The 17418-nt window shown below is 37.6% G+C and overlaps 1 protein-coding gene across 6 annotated transcripts in view; it reads left to right on the forward strand.

The window, feature by feature from the left end:
- The window catches only part of EPHA7 (EPH receptor A7), a 217069-nt gene that overhangs the window by 161577 nt on the left and 38074 nt on the right, over positions 1-17418 (forward strand). For 4 of the 6 annotated variants that reach the window (XM_063329956.1, XM_063329947.1, XM_063329952.1 and 1 more), the window contains one exon: positions 6750-10559. The exons of the other annotated variants lie outside the window; for them this stretch is intronic. In XM_063329956.1, the coding sequence (XP_063186026.1) occupies positions 6750-6945 (196 nt within the window). In that variant the 3' untranslated portion in view covers positions 6946-10559. Of the gene's footprint in view, positions 1-6749; positions 10560-17418 lie in introns of those variants that run through there. 6 annotated transcript variants of the gene reach the window in all.

The following is a 17418-nucleotide window of genomic DNA, read 5'->3' on the forward strand; positions in this document are numbered from 1 at the left end:
TTGTCAAAGAGACTAAATTGAGACAGATGGGAAAGCAACTGGTAATACACAGCTCATTCGAGCAGACTTGAAAGAGACATGAAAGGAGAATTTTACATTAAAAGCCTGAAAATAAAACATGAACTCTGATGATATTTACTCTCAGAAGGCTTTAGAGTAGCTTTCTTTAAGTCTAGGGTAATGATAGCAGATTTTTGCACTGATTCTATATAAAATGGGTGAAATTAATGTCTAATTAGAGTGACCAAAAAGAACCACAAGTCAAAAAATAGTTGATGTCTTGATAGACTGTGAAAAAGATGTGATACAGCCATGCGAAACTTGTGTAGCCAGCCAAATGAATCTTGGACAAAACAAGACGTAATGCCTAGTGCCAGAAAGCTAAATCAGGAGCAGAAAATCTATTCATCCATGGACCAAGACTTCTGTATTTAATTCAACTGAATAACCAATTGTAGAACTCTGCTGCTAATGATAATTAATACTAATAATGAAAAACCACAACTTAGGGGTCATGTGATGAATTGTAATATAGATAACACTGAAAAACACACTCAGTGCTTAAGCCATAGCTATGCCCAAAGACTTATGTGTGCTATTGCTATTAGAGTTCCATGACTCTGAGCATTTCAAGTCATTTATAAACCGGAGACATTGTAACCCAAAATCCATAACTAAAGCCTTCCTCTTCTCTGACAAATAATAAAAAAAAAAGAGTGCTGAGGAGTCCATAAGGTCTATCGAGTGCAATAGAAATTATCTTCTGATTATTTCCTTAGAATTACCAAGAAAACCATGAGTTTATCTCTTACATTAGGAAACAAACTCTGTGCTCCAAAGATACAGTCTCACTGAGAAGGAACATAGTCTGTTAGTTTTACTAGGACATCCAAATTTGGCTTGAAAAAGGCTAGACTGAAGAATGATAGATAGAATGCATTCACGTTGATCCCTCACATTTCATGTCTGTAGAAACATTACTCAGGCAATTTCTTGACTATCATTCAACCTGTCTTACTATGCCAGCTGCCACTGGCTTCCTTAAGGGCTGCATGTCCATTTTTAAAATGACTGCAGGAAAACATGTTTCAATTTCCTTTCCTCAGGGACCAACCACCCTATGCCAAGAATGCATGTGTAGCATGAGAGTAAGAAGGTGCAGGAATCTCAGATTAGTTCTCTCCAGGGTGTTATTTTCAGCCGTAGTCATAAATTAAATGTGTTTTCCCACTGAAGTCGCACATAGTAAATTGCATAAGAAGCCTGACTTGCTTGAAATAAACTCTAGTAAAATCGTCCGAATACCTCCTGAAGACCACTCAGAAATGACAGTTTTTAAGCGGTGGTTAGGATTTTGTTCAGAAAGTTAAAGAGGTGGGTCTATGGGCAGTCTGTGTTTGCAGCCTTCACACCCCGTAAAAAACTCTACTTACCAAAGTATGGAGCTTTCTGGGTGGCAGGTATTCTCTGTCACTGTCATTGAAACTAGACCGCAAAAGCAAAATTTATGAGTTCATAAGAGTAAACAAATAAGAAATTAATTCTGTAACAGAATTAAACCAAGACTTTACCATTTATTTGGTTTGGTCTTGGCAGCACTGGTGCTCCCATGTGAGGTCAGTGGAAGAGCAAAGTGGGTCCAGGCAATAGAAGAGGAGAATGGGATTGGATGGAGCTAGAGGCTGAGACGAGGTGTTGGATCTGACTTTGGGCAATCTTTGTATTTCTCTTTCAGGATCTTTGTGGTGCAGAGCCCTTGCCTTCAGCCCATTTCATCCTAGGTCTATCTCCTGGCTCCTTTACTGGAGTAGCCCTTTAAGTCCTCCCTTATATTACTCTGTACAAAAGAGCAGCATCTTCTTTCCCAGTAGCCAGTGTTTGTAGCCTCATTGGCTGCTGGAGATGAAGACAGGAGGATTCAAATACAGGCCAATATGCCTACAGGAAGAAACTGGGCCAGTGAGGCACTGAGAGGGATTCCTAATGAGATTTTTTCTTTAATATTACTGGCCACCGGTACTATGGACGAGTGATTGCTATTGTGGAGAAAAAGGCTGCACCTTACTATGCCCGACACACTCTGGTTCATCTACTGCCAAGAGCAGGAAGGGGAGTGGGGAAGAGGGAAAAAAAAAAGCTTTCAGGCACTTCTTTGTAGTGCTCTTTTCAAGAGAAATAATTGTCTCAATGCTCACATTACCTAAACTTGTGCAAGAAACAAATCCTCTTTGATGCTTCCTACTTGCTGGCAAACGCATCCCAGATGGACTGTGTGCTTCCTGCAGCAAATCTGTCATAAACTGCCTCCTCTCCCATGAAACTGCTTGTCTAACATACCCCCAAACGGTATCTTTCTTGTGGTGGTTACTTGAGTATCACACCAAAGTCCCTCTGTAGGTGTCCATGTTTGTTTCCTTGTGCAGTGATATCTCTGGCTTTTGAGGGATGTTTCCCCAGCCATGAGGAGGGAAACTATTTTTTGTGCTTTGTTCTGCCTCCCTTTCTCCCCAGCTGGCATTACCCATTAAAACCTACCTAGCAGCACCCGTGCTTCATTGGGAGGTAAGTAGAAGATGACACTGAGGAAGGAACATTTAGTACCGCAGCAACAACAAATGCAACGTCTATCAACGACCAACAAACTACAGGTCAGGGAGATCACTCCAAGTGGTCTGCACTCTGAGCGCAGAAGTCATTAGCGTTGGTCAAAACAAAGCAAAAAGTGGGAGAGGAGGGGGTTGAATACAGAAAAGCTGAATCAGCCAGGCTTACATCTGAACTGCCCAGTAACACCAATGATACAAGCTAATGGAGTACGTTTAAAATAATATAAAAATCTTTCTATTGGCAGTACAATCTAAGAGGGACCTGAATGGCAGAAATCAAAACACCTGGTGAGGGGACTGTTTCAGGGCAGTGGGATGAAAGAGGTACCTTCTGTGGTTTTATACTCCCCATAATGAATGGGAGAAAAGTCTCTTCTCATTCTTTTATACTATTATAAACACATTTCTTATGGATTTTATTAAATTAATATAGCTGGATTAATGAAAACCATATGGAAACTAATACTTTACCTGTGTTATCTGCTTCTGAATTATTTGCTGAAAAAGAGTGAAAATAGTCCCTGGAAATATTACCTGCTTTCAGTATAGCAAAATGTCTTAATAATTATGGAAAAGGAAAAATAATCTCCTTATAAAGTAAGCCTTCAAAGCAGCTAATACCATTTTTACACTTGTAATTGAAACAGGATTGTGTAAAGCTGAATTTATGTTTTTTCGTTTTTTTTTTTTTTTAACTTTGGATGCTCACAAGTTATTTAAAATCCTAGAGGAATGGATATTATATATTCCATAATGCTTTTACAAGTGGTTGCATGATATTTAAGGTTGAATTTTCAGGTCTAAATTAAGAATACTTCACTTTAGATAACAGAGAAACAGAAACCACGTATCTTACCGTACAGTTATGCATCTGCATGTCTGTCATTGAGCTATTGTAGCAAACTTTTGCAAAACAGGGTATTTTATTTGGTAGCACTTAGATCATGAGTTTTATTGTGTCGTTGCTATTGTTTTTCTATTTAAGACCTTTTGGTGATGGAAGTCCTTGTTAGCTAAGGTCAGTGAGCTTTAGTAAGCAGAAGAACATGATGTAAATTGGTAGAAGCCATTTGCTGAAAGTATGGAGATATCTCACAGACCTGTTACTGAACTCACTCTTTCTCCTTGTCTACCGTAAATGCCAGAGCAACCCAACAGACTGACTAACCTCAGGCTTATTGACAGCTGAATCATGGCTACCCATAGTTCAGGATACATGGAAATGTAACACCTCACTGGCATTCTTTTACCTCTGTTTCTAGGAAGGGTCACCTTATTTGTTTTGTGATTTGATGAATGGCCTACTCCTTTTCGGAGAACACATGGAAATTTTACATATTTCTTGGGTGAGAAAGGCATAGACAGAGTAAGACTGACTCTACAGCTTTGGGCTGTGGGAAGGTAGTACAAGAAGACTGACATGATACTTTCAACCTCTGTGTGGGAAGGGAGATACTCTGTAGGTACTCATATATTGCCAAACACTTTGAGCTGTAGCTGCTTGCCTGGGAGAAAAGTTGGTTAGGCTAAACCTAATCCAAAATTACCTCCGTAATTCCCACCTGCACTGTGTAGTCTCTTCCCTTCCTGAAGCACCTTTCCCTTCCAACAGTCCCCTCCCTCTTACTCTGAAATTGGTGTTTAGACCACTTCTCAGGGAACAAGGAGGCTGTTGTCCTGAGTAAAATGGACTTTTTTTCATGGAAGAGGTTGTGGTGCCTGTTATGTCCCAGAAGAGCTAATACTTTGGTCTGCAGGCACCATATTTTCCCATGTCATTCTGCCATTGCTCCACTGGTAGGTAAAATGTGTGTAATCTCTTGTATGCTTCTTTTAAGTGTGTTTCCTGTTGAAAAGGTGAATTTAGGCATCTACTTTCAGAGAAGGTTTGGGGCTGTGAGTTCCTGAAAATAGTTTCCTCAGGACTGTCCTTGTCCAGATTTACTTCTGGGATACGTGGTTGTATACCCAGGACCCTCCTAAGTGCGTTGAGTACTAGTTCTTGTTGAGTTTCCTTGCTGTGGAAGTTAAGGTGTGGGTGGTAACTCATGTGTGTTTTGGTTTTGTCCCACTGTTGACCACAGGTATGGCCTTGGCATGCATCAGAGACTGGATAAATGAGTACTAAATCCGACTATACAGATATCCCAACCAAGCCCTATCCTCACCTCAGCAGAGCTTGTCAGCTGGCTTATCCACTGTCTTTGACTGTCCCTCAATTTCTCATAACCATTTTAGGTTTCTATCTCTTCCCAGGAAGACAGAATATCTAATTCAGGCCTGGAATGGCAACACACAGCAGGGCAGCTAGAAATGAAGAGTTACGATAATGAATAGCTAGGTCATACAGATGCAAGAAAAGTATCAAATCAATTTACCATGTGTCACACAGGGATCCTCATCTCCCATTTCTTGATGTTTCATACTTGTTAGCTTGCACCTGGTCTCTGCTCTGGTGAACCCAGTACTTGGCAACGTGAGCCAGCTGCAGCCCAGAGCAAAGCCATGCTACAGTCCAGGGTATATGTACACTATCTCAGGAATCTCTTGATCTGGAGACCTTCACCCGGGTGCTGTCTGAAAAATGTCAGTAGAGACACAGCCAATATAAATGTAACCTGAGGATTTAAATACCTATGTATCTAAGTGCTATTTGTGACTACCATTTGCCTTTAGTTTTGAATAAATTCACACGTCAATCATTTTTGCTAATTCAAAGATTTACTTGCCTTCGAAATAGTAAAAAGAAACCATCAGAGTCAAAAAAGTCTTCCTTTTGGAAAGGATTTCTCCTCAGAGTTCTTTTTTGCTGCATTCTTTTCTCACGCATTCTTTGCATTACTAGGGTTTCAAAGGGCAGGTGCAAAAAAACCTCATAGAAGCGAGATTTAGCTTAGTTAATATCTTCCCTTCATTTAAAATTAGTGCCTAGGACAACACACTAGAGACAGAAAAAAAGCATTCTGTCCCTCCATTAGATTGCTTCCTCTAACTTTTTTTTTTTTTTTTGCTAAACCTCAGATATTATGGCTATTAATATTGTCAGATCCTCTTCTCAGTTTATCATAAAACATCTGCTCCCATTTTGTCCACTTTGGTGACAGAGATGTATGGCATGCTACAAGGTATTAATAATGCTCTTCTCTTGAATGAGTATCTTCCCTTTGATTCACACTGTTAAATAATCTAATCCATGTGCCGAAATGACAGATACTACTTCGGAATCAACTTTAAGAATATTGGTTGGTATGGCAGGGGGACATTCCTCTGCCAGTTTATTTTTCTTTAGTATTAGCGTTATATTGGCTTGTCTCAACGTTTGTAACAAATTGCTTTTCTCTCAGGAATTTTCAAATAATTTCGTTAAGATATTACTAACTATATGTAAAATAATTTCTGCTCAGTCCTGGCCTGCATCCATTAGTCCTGAAGCTATATTGTTTTAAAGATTTCATATGGCTAGCCTATCACTAAATGTACAGTAAAATCTACATTTTTTTCTTTCCTTTTTTTTTTGTGTTAAGCTTTGGGGATTTTTTTGGCAACACAGATAACATAAACATTGTCTTGGGGTGCCTGATGTCATGTAATGACTGAGACAAGTCAGTTAAAATGTTTTATAAGCTTCTTCACAATACTGAGAGCTTCTGATAACGTCAGTTAGGCTAAAGGAGAGTCTGCTTTATTAGTTTACGTGCTAGGAGCTACCTACCATGTGTATGCTTTTTTAATTAAGCAGAGGTGAAATTGAACACACCCATTCCACCCTTTTCCTGCTTCTCTGTTTCAAAGAGTTATCTACATCTTCTCCCAGTCCTTATTTTTGTACCCAGACACCCATCTGAAAAACTGCACCTCATTCATTTATTTCCTTTATTTCGAATACTGAAATGTTCAAGTATAACCCTGTAGCTCATTGAGATCCAACGTGAAACACAAGTACATTTCCTTTACGTTAGAGGTGTTTGCTTGGGAATCTTGGGGTTTATTGATGTTTACCTAGCTAGTCGATGAGAATTTTTGTCAAGTAGTGGTGTATACATGGCAATGACAATGAGAGTGTAATTTGCCTCTATTACTTCCTGATACCAGGATTCTGCTGCACTGCCAATTTCATATCTGTTGTTATTATTTGTTTGACAGAATCAAAAACATGCCAGGTGCTTTGCAAAACAGAGAACAAGAAAAATCCCTTTCCAGAAGAGATGACAGCCTGAATAGAAATGACATAATGTCAGGAGACAAAGGAAGCAGAAAGGGGAAGCAAAACAAGAGTTATAACCATAAGATCATGAGATTGGTTTGGAGGCACAGTGAACGCTATGAGGCATTTTTTTAAAGCGCATAAGGACTGTAGTTGGGATTAGAGAATGGAAATGTAGAAAAGAAGCATGGAAAGGAATGGAGAAGAAGGGAGGAACAGACTGGCAACAGGAGGAAGAGTAAACAGAGGTGTATGGGAGAGGCCAGAACACACACCTGACAAACTGAGGATTATGACTAATGCCAAGAATGAAAGACCACATCTGAAGAGCATGATGATTTCAGGAGGATGGCGAAACAGGACATGGCGATGCTGCTAGGGAGAGAAGAGCCAGCAAAGCTGCCCTGGAAGCCTGCCCTGGAAGCTCCTCACACTAATATAACCCTGCTTCCCCATCTTCCTTCTAGCTCCCCTCTAATACACAAAATATGTATATAGAAGAGCAAAGGAGAAGGAGAAGCAGCTAAGTCAAACATTTCCAAAGGTCCTGCTGGGGAAGAAGTTTAAACTGGGATGATACAGATTTACTCCTACTGATGCTGCTGCTGGTAGCAAGTGGCAGAGAGCATCCTGTTAGACTTTCTCATACAGACAAGTCAATGGGAGCCATTACCACTACGTACAAATAGGCCTTGCTGAGAATTACTCAGCAAAATTATGACAATCCAGCCAATCCAGGACATTTTAAAATGTTCTTACATTCTAGATCAGAAAGAAGCAGAAATGATAACAATCACAGTGAAATGGAAACAGGGAAGAAAAATATTTGACCAGTTTCTTTTAAAGCTGAAAATAATCATTTCAATATTACAGAAAAATATAAGGGGGATTTTTCTCATTGAAAAAAAATATATTTTATAACTTTTCATGAAAATTTCTAATAAGTTTGGGAATTGTTTACTTATATTGGATTGGCTTTTTTTTCCCCCTAGAAAATCAGTGTTGTTTTTAGAAGGAAACTGGAAAACTGCCATTTTCAGTCTGTCAGATGTTTTAAACTACCCTGATTTCCAAGGTAAGAATTCTTCAGGAGTAAGAAAGCGGCAAAGCAGCCAGTCTAATCTCTTCCTCACTTCCTTCTCCTCTGCTTCAGTGATCAGACATGTCTAATGATTAGGCTGCAAAGAGCAAAACCAGTTGCTATGTCTCCCTGAGAAAAGGCATTTTGCCAATTTCTTTAAGAATTATTAACTAGATCTGCTTACAGGAAGCCACTTCTTTTTTTTTTTTTTTTTTTTTTTTTTTTCTGCAGACTATGTCTCCATTTAAATCCTCCTCACAGCTCTTCCATTTTCCCTGGGAAAGTTTATCAGAAAGCACACTGGAAAGGCTCGGATCTTTCTGTCTGCAGTGAAACTGTTTTTAGACATAGTTATAGAGTGGCAGATGTACTGGTATGACATCTGAGAGACTATTGCTGGTAATGGAGTACTCTATTACTTTGGCATATATAGGCACTTTTTGCTTGGTACTTCTGACTACAAAGTATTTATGTTTAGGGTACCACAGGTACTTAGCCGTTCTATTTTTTCTTATAAGTTTTAGAGGATAGCACTGGATAAATTTTTCTTCTCCTTCAGGGTAACGCAGCTTTGCATGAGTCATTCATCTTGAATGTACACCATCGTGATATCAAGTTAGTTGTTGTGACACCTTATCAATATGATGCCCATTTTTAGTCTCCTAGCAGTGGAATGATTTAAGTACTTTCTAGTGGAGACAACGGCCTCGTTTAAGAACATCTTGGTGACTCTGGATAGGTTTCAAATAATTCAACTAGGTGAGGAGGAGACAATTGAAAGTCATAACTGAAATATTACCAAAAATCCTTAACTGGTTGGGTTTGTCCATTATTTGCTTTAAGATTTTGTTAAATGGTGGCTTACTGGATTCTCAAATGGCAGCACCGCCGAGTACAATTTTTTTTATCGTCTTCAGTTTGAACTTTGCTTAAGTTAATTAAACTCTCATCACCTGAGGATGCCATTTTAGCAATGAGGTTTACAGGACCTATTCTGCCAATGTAGAAACTTCAGCTACTAAAGAACATACCAGGTCTAGAGAGTTGACACAATGCCTAGCAGTGCTTGAACAATCAGGCCCACCTCAGTAATTTATCTCCATCGTTATTGAAATAATACTGGATTCAAATCATATAGCCATGGTGTCAATTTACAAAATCTACCCTGCTTAAATTCCTTTTATAATCAAATGTAGCTCAACGTTTTATAACAGTCCACATATCATTTAAAAAAATAAAAAAAAGAGTTTGCAAAACCGTGTCATGGTGTCTCCCCATAATACAGAATTTTTTACATATAATTTTTAGATATTTGAAAGAAGTCCATTAAGTCATACATGCCTACAACTTTTTGCAATAATAGACTCAGCATAAAGCAATATCAAAACACAGTTAATATTTCTACCAATTACATTTAGCCAAGCTCCAGATTTTGCGTAATTTTGCACCTGCTTCTGGCATGATAGCAGATATAGAAGATGTGTGTACCTATTTTTTGGCCCTGGGAGAGGACTCCACTGTGTGGCATCTTCCCACCACCTGCTACCGAAAAAAAAAAAAAGATAATTTCCATTGGAAAAGGTGGCATATCCTCCGAAAACTGCAGTTTGACCTACCTTCTGAGTTCAGACATTGAACTGGATGCATGATTTGGGAAGGCATTTAATACCAGCTACCTCAGTAGCCATGTGGTGTTAAAGGAAAAGGCTGGGGGAGGAGAGGAGAGAAAAAAAAAAAAAAAAAAAGAGTATTATAATGTATCCTGGGAGTGAAGGACAGCATGGTTATTTTGCCTACAATTTTATTTATTTATTTTTAAACCTTGCCTATACTTTTCCTGCCAGTCCTTTCCTATTGTTATCTATCAGCTTTTCCAAGAAGACACTTGGTTGTGCATAAAGTAAGAATAGCTGCACTGACTCAAACCACAAGTCCACGTAGCCCTGCGTACCTGGCAGGTGCCCTGCCTCGATAGGGGTACAGTCATGCTGTTATAAGGCCTCCACTGTCCCCTACAGATTAGGGACACCTTCAGCTGTTGACTTCCAGTCATCTTCAGGGCTCTGTATCCAATATGTACAGTTCAAATGCTTCCTAATCCAGGGGGTGCGCTATGTTTAATAGTCTGAATTTGTCCTAGATCCTGTGAATTTACTTTCTCCTTCTGTCTCTCTTTCTCTCTCTGTCTTGCCCTTCTTTCTTCTGAAATAGAATGACCAGGGCTGCATGAATTATTCAACATAAGAGTGTACGATGTATTTATACAGTGATATAGCGATACAGTGTATTTATACGGTGATATATATATGTTTTCTATTTTGTTTACAGTTTCTTTCTTAATCATCCAAATATCCTGTTTCACATTTTTACTTGATACTGAGTGCTTGACTTGATGTTTTCAGAGAGCTGTCTAATATTAATTCATAATTTTTTCTTCTCAAGCAATAGTTAATTTGTAGTCCCTGCCTGTGAATGTATGGTTAGACTTACTTTTCTCTTGTGCATTTCTTTCTGTTTTATCAAATTTCATCACCACTTTATTGCAAATGGCATTCAAAATTGTGAAATCATTTTACAGTTCCTTACAGGCAGCTTCTGATTTAACTTTTAAAAATCATTTTGTATCAAACTTTCTCATCTGACAGTTCTTAGATATCACATTTCCCTTTACTACTAATAAAAGTACTTTTGCTTAAATCCTTCGTTTTAATTCATGCCTCACTCCAGAAAGCTTTGCACACACTTAAGTGCCCAGTTGCTATAATTCACTTCTGCATTTTTCAGGATGGGGGAGGGAGGCCTTCAAGCTGTTGTCATTTACATTTTATTAATTGGAAACCTTAAAAGTAGAATTTAGACCTTCTTATTGCCTATTGGTTCTGACAGAGTGGTTTTACTACCTTCAGAGTGAAAAATGGCAAAGGGCTAGATCCATAAAGTGCATTTAGGAATAGCCTTTAGCCTCTTAGATGTCCTGCCTTCTCGTGGAAGCTATAAACCCAGATTAGGCACATCCCTCTACACCGCAAGAGGACAGCTGGGTATTCAGCAACAGCTTCCACAGCTCTGGCATACCGAGCAGGGAACAGCCTGAGTGAACTGGAGAAACAGCCAGATGGGGGAAATAAAACAAGCGAATGGTGTACTGATATTGGTATATTTTTCAACACTGCCTTACTCATGGGACTAGAGGGTGTTGTGAGGTGGGCATCTCTCCCACAGTAGCTGTTCCTCTTATTTATCCCACTCTTCCCTGCAGTGAGTTCTAGCCTCAAACTACAACGCTGAAGTGCCAACCCCTTTCTTTCTCTCTGTCCCAGTAAATATTGAACTTTCAGGGTTAAGCAGCAACTGAGTGGAGTTTGGGGAACTGCCCTGTCAGTGTGAGCACCCAAAGCTGCATTTAGCCACTTCTGCTTCATTGCAGGTCTAAGGTGGGGTCTGTGTTACGATGCCAGTGAAAGCAGTGAGAACAATTTGAACCCTGACTTAGCAAATCTCTTAAACTTGCTTGTGTAAAAAGAAATCACTTCTGTTTGTCCCATATCTTAGCTTCACTGAAATGGCGATTTAGTAATTCTCCAAAACCTGTTATCTGTTAGTATTCATAACATACCAGAAATCTTACACAGTGGGGGGAAATAAGGGAAATAAGTGGATGATGACTGACATTCAGTGTTTCCCAAACTGAGTTACATCTTGGATATTTGAGAGGAGGAATTAAGAGCTTTTGTATTTATTTATTTGATTTTTTAGAAACAACTCCACTTGCCTGTATTAAAAAAATACAGAAATATTTTTCTGTAATTATAGAAGTAATTTTTTGAAAAGCTATAGCTATACTCAGCTGGTCAGTGACGAAAGAGAACTAGCTGTCAGAGGAGATTTGTGATGTTCCTCTTGAAAGTGTTATGAATTTGCATCTGTTCCATTACAGTGTAGATGCCTGTAAATCTTTCTCTGAATCAGTAGAACTTTGGGAACTAATAAGCCAAAAATTAAGAGACTTCTGAAACTATCAAATCAAACTGCCATGCAATGTTTTAAAAATGAGTAAACCCTGAAAGACTGCTATCTCTATCATCACCTATATTTAAGTATCTATATTGATATAGGCTAGTTCCTATATTTATAATTAATTTCTTACTTTCTCAGTTTATTAGACATACATGTCATCCCAGTGTCTCCACTGCGTCAGCATTTTTTTGTATTGCTGCCATTAACTTTACTGGGTTCTGCTTTTTAATGGACAGATATTGAGTAACAATGGCAGGCAGCAATAAAATAAAAAGCAGTGAACGGAAATCTAGAATTACAGGAAAATTCATAGCAAATCCCAGGTCAGACAGTCTTTCCTGGTATGTACTGGGCAGGTACAGGTCTTTTTATATACAATGCCAAAATGGCAAAGAGAGTGTTTTTTTATGCACTGATACCAAATAACAGTAAAGCTATTTCTAGGAGATCTAAGACACTCAGTGACACAAAGGAAGAAACAGATAGAAAGGTTGTGGCTTTAAACTTGGTCAAAAAATTCTACGTACTGACTTCAAGTTGATGAACTTTTTTGCCAGTTCTGGAGTTGCGTGTTCACACCAGGTCCTTTAGGAATGCTCACTCCTTGTTCACAGCCCATCTCACCAGTCCTTTCTAGCTCTTTTCTTTCTAAGTAGACTGGGTTATCCACTGCCTTACTCAGTACAGCCTCTGGCCCTTCTTTTACCTTCACTTGGACTTGTTCTTGCTTCAGGTTGTTGGTTGTTGGCCTTAGGTTTATTTAATATTTTTTTATTTTTTTAGTTGCATTTTGAATGTAGACTATACTTACATTAATGAAAGATAGACTTTGTTCAATCTTTTCTTCTATTCCAAACCCCTAGAATTTAGGAAGTGAGAAATGATTGGATTTTTAAAGGAAAAAAAAAAAAAAAGAATCATCTTCTCTAGTTCTGTAAAATGAAATCTCCTCCCGTAAGTTAACTTTGCACCCACCAAGGTTTCCAAAAGTTTGGAACTTAACTTGAAACCCATTATGGAAATATAAATATTTTTTTTTAAGTACTGATTTCCAAACCTCTGAAATGCAGGAATTCTCAGTTTATTACAAACTGTGGAGATATCTTTAAAAAAAAAAAAAAAAAAGTATTTAAAAAAAAAAAAAAGTATTTAAAAAAAAAGAAACAGCCTAACTCAGTGCCATTTCTTTGACATTTTAGGGCCTTATTTTATTTTGTGCTCAAGCTCTGTCTTTCTTATAAAAGCATACACATATGTCTGCACTTTCCTGACTAGCCAGGGCAGTCACCATTTTAATATTACAAATAAACTTTCAAGTGGACAGAAATTCCTATCAAAGCTGAAGTATCAAGGAAAACAAATTGAAATGGTCAGTTTGGAAGCAGGTTTTCTGATAAATACAAGGAGTTGGTTATATGCTTCATTAAATATTTCAGCTAAGTGAAACTTAAAAGAAGATGCAGTGTTATCAACGATAATTAATACTAATTTGGACAAGAATATTTCTAACCCTGCTGTGGTTCACTGTTGAAATAACTATCCACAGAACAATAATACCGTTTTTCAACATTGTATCTCAATAACTAAAGCCAGCAGAAATTTCTTTAAGCAACTTAAGATCTCCAATTTTCTTACTGTAAAATATTTATATTGTTAAGAACTTTACAACTAATCTAAAAATAACTTGGAGCACATTCTTTCTGAAAACTTCATGCTGGAGTATTTTCTAACATCTGTTGAAAACACAGTTTAAGCATAACTTATAGAAACAATAGACAAGGTTTACAGTGAAAGAAAAGAGCAGACTTCTGTAGATGAATCAAATTAAATCTAAAGGTAGTACAACATATTAACATTGTCCATCTCTGCCAAATAAAAAGATAGGAATTGTTATACTAGTCCATTCAATATAATAATTTATCTGTACAGTGATCAACAAGCATACATCCATTTTGATGGCTGAATAGAGAAAAGAAAATGAAGGATTTAGATACTTGTGTCATCATATTCTATTTATCACCAAAGCTGTGCATAAATCTTTAGGTAGGTCTAGACCAAATTCTTGGGCAAAAGCTAAAAAGGTCTGGCTCTAAGTTTACCAGAATATTTCTCTACCTACCCTGGGTGCACACAGATATTCAAGCACATATGTACAAATAGATGTGCAGACGCCAGTCAAAAGGTCTTATCTTTGTTTCTTCTACTCAGGAACTGGAGGCATGTTCGGACTTAAACAACTTTTTAAGGAAAACTTTGCCTTTGCATGATATCTGAATTGAAATTACACAGAAACCTTCATGTGTAATTTTCTGAAATCCAACAAAACCAAGCACTCAGAGATGTAATCTGCATTTTTACTTGCCTATCTGCATGTCCGTCTTTTGCTTTTATTTTGAGAATATCTTTACTTTCCACTCCCTCGCTCCTGTGCTTTTGGAGAAAACTAACAGAATCGCTGATTACCTGCATTCCCCCAAGGGACCTAGGAAAAAACCTCAAAATCATATATTAATGTGTGTGTTTTAAAGTAATGAAATAGTCCCTCTGTCACCCTTGAAAATAAGGGGCACTACTTTCCACGCTTCCTTCCCTCCAGGCTGCCCTCATATGTGTTTTATACTGAAGTATTCCCAAGGAAGAAAACAGTGCAGAAGTCCTGAAACTCTTTTTTTTTTTTTTTTTTTTTTTAATCATGATTGCCAGTAGGAATGGATTTGGTAAGGGTAATGTAACAAGGATTAAAAATATCAGGTGCTATTAGGTGACATTAAATGTAATGAAATCTCAAGGTCAGCTTAATTTCTTGCCTCTCCTTATCTCTCTGACACATAGTACCGTATCTCAGTAGCTGCCACCAACAGCTACCATCAGAACGCCTGGCTAATTAGTAATCAGTCATGTCACTTGGTGTGATCTCATCCAGTCTGACTATCGGACCTGAGTACAACAAAAAAGGAAATTGGAAACTCTTAGCAACTGTGCTTTTAGTCCACTTATTTTCAGCAGCATGATGTGCTTGCAGTTCAAGCTTTCATTATGCTACACCAATAGACATGTTTGAATTTGATGGTTTTGGTAGTTATTCTTTTAGGAATATTCTGTAGCACGAAGAAGCAAGACATTTAACTACCAGCCAAATAACCCCATCGAATGCTAAAAGACAAGATTTCTTAGCAGTTCAACAGCATTAAGACAGGGGAAAAGCTTTTTAATAAAATTCCTAATCGTATATCCTTTCTCATTAGTAACCATTTCAGCATAGAAAGTACCCATCGTAGCTGAATGAGACCAGAGAATGTCTCATTGCTGGGGTCTGATCCAGCAAAGCGCTTAAGCACACCTAGAATGTAAATACAAGAATATCCCATCAAAGTTACTATGATCACCCACATGATTAAAATTACACAGAAATGTAGGTGCTTTTCTGATTTAGGGTCTAGGGAATGAGGTATTTAAGACCAGCCTTTCATGCAGTAAAAATATTTACAAATCTTTTTAAGAGATGACATATAAATAAAAATTATTATCTTGCCTTTTGAGTGCTAGACTCAGGACAGCTTCAAATGTGAAAATCTTGCACATTAAACGATCAGTTTATTCCCGAACTAAGTAGCTGTCTTAAATGGCAATCGTAAAGTGCTAATCTCTGCTACCAATAAACAAAAGTAAATCACGGCAGAAAACTTGTTTATGTGCAGTGATCTCCAGAGGAGTAGCATTTCAAGGGATCAGATTTCCTAAAACTCCTCTTTCCTGATAACAGCCTCTGCTGTGAGGTGACACACCAATAGGCATAAATTATCTAGAGCTGCAGATAAGCAGCGGCCATTTGGGGGTTCGAAGTGCAATATAAATAGATGCAAAACAGTAGGGGAACTGGTGCTCATCACAAACCTCAAAAGGATTAGCAGCTGAAGCTCTGATTTCCTTGCTGTTGTTAGCTGCGATTTATCATCAGACAGTGACTGAGAGTCTGTCTTATCTGTGATAATTTAATGGCTTAATGGCAGTGCCTTTATCTGGGGGTCATAATTAAGCTTGTTTGATCAGGTTTCTAACAAGCACCTCGCCTGCATTTTTAGCTGTGCCTACTTTTCCTCTGGGTGTAGGAGCATTTTTGCTAATTAGTATTAACAATATTATTGTTAACAATTACTGGTAACGATAACAATCTCGTAAAAGGTTAGCATTTATCTGGAGGAAAAAATGCAAGCCAAAAAAAGATGCAAGACTGAATTTAAATACATTTACAGGAAATTTTAACTGCAGTGTCTCAGCAACTCTCTGGTATGTCAGGTTCAAATCTAACCCAAATACAAAACTGAAAATGAAAAACCACTGGATAAAATCACTTTGAAAGGAATCATTTTCTCTGGTACAAAATTAATACCAATTTGAAAGTAAAACTGACTGCTATTTTACAGTGCATTTACTCTCCCTCTCTATCATCCTGCTAATGAGCTGTTTCTTCCACTGTCATGAGAATTTCCTCAACAAAAGATGAACTTTAAGACCTTATTATGGCTGCTTAAGAGCACAGGTGTCATTAAAATGAATCTAGCAACACTTTATCTGTTGACGTCTCTACAAAAAGTAGCAAATCATATTTTTTAAAATGTACTGAATATTAGAAAATTGAAAGGAAAACTTTCCAAGATTTTAAATCTTTTTTTTTTTTTAAAGACAAACGTAGCTGATAATTTTGAATACAATATAGTGAGGAAGCAAACAGACAAGTAATAAATTGTGAGTTAATTTATTTTTTAAAAGATCAGTTGAAAAAGATAACAAGTTCAGACTTTCTTAATTGTTGATATAATTTTCTTAATGCAATATCTAGGAGGCCACAAGGACAGGTGCATAGGTTATTTACTGGTATTTAAGGAAACTGAATGACTGGTTTAGAAAATAATCTGAAAAACCTGATGACACACGGAAGGTATGGGTGTAATATGTGTGTATATGTGTATATAAATCTATGTATATGTGCATTTATGTGTATTTTGTATTTGCACATCTATGTACACACTTATGTATTATATATTTCATGTTTACGTATACTTTTAGGCATATACGTACATTTATGCATTCATAGCTTTATTGAAGTTTGTCTTTAGAATTCTTTTGAAGAAAAAATGAGTAGTGGGACAAAGAATCTATGTGTTTAGCTTAAATTAATTATTTAGGCACTATAATTAATGCAGAAAGACAAGGGTTATTAAAAGGTGAGGTTAATTCATTCCATTTACCTGAGTTTCTTGTTTTAGAACTGGATGCATTGCTTTTCTTTCTTGTGGCTATAGATAACCCCAGGTGACTTGGCTAAGCTTGTAGATGGCTGAAGGTAGATGAAAATAATTCTGCCCACATGAATGAAAGACACAGCAAGTTTCAGAGTGAGAATTCCCAATGCTTTCTTATGAAGAAAGTTACCTCCTCATTCTTTGCTAATGGAAGGACTGTCATGGTAGAAGTGTGTGTTCAGGGAGTGTAATGATAGGACACAGGGT

Source organism: Chroicocephalus ridibundus, chromosome 3 (genome assembly GCF_963924245.1).
Source record: "Chroicocephalus ridibundus chromosome 3, bChrRid1.1, whole genome shotgun sequence".
Taxonomy (NCBI): Eukaryota; Metazoa; Chordata; class Aves; order Charadriiformes; family Laridae; genus Chroicocephalus; species Chroicocephalus ridibundus.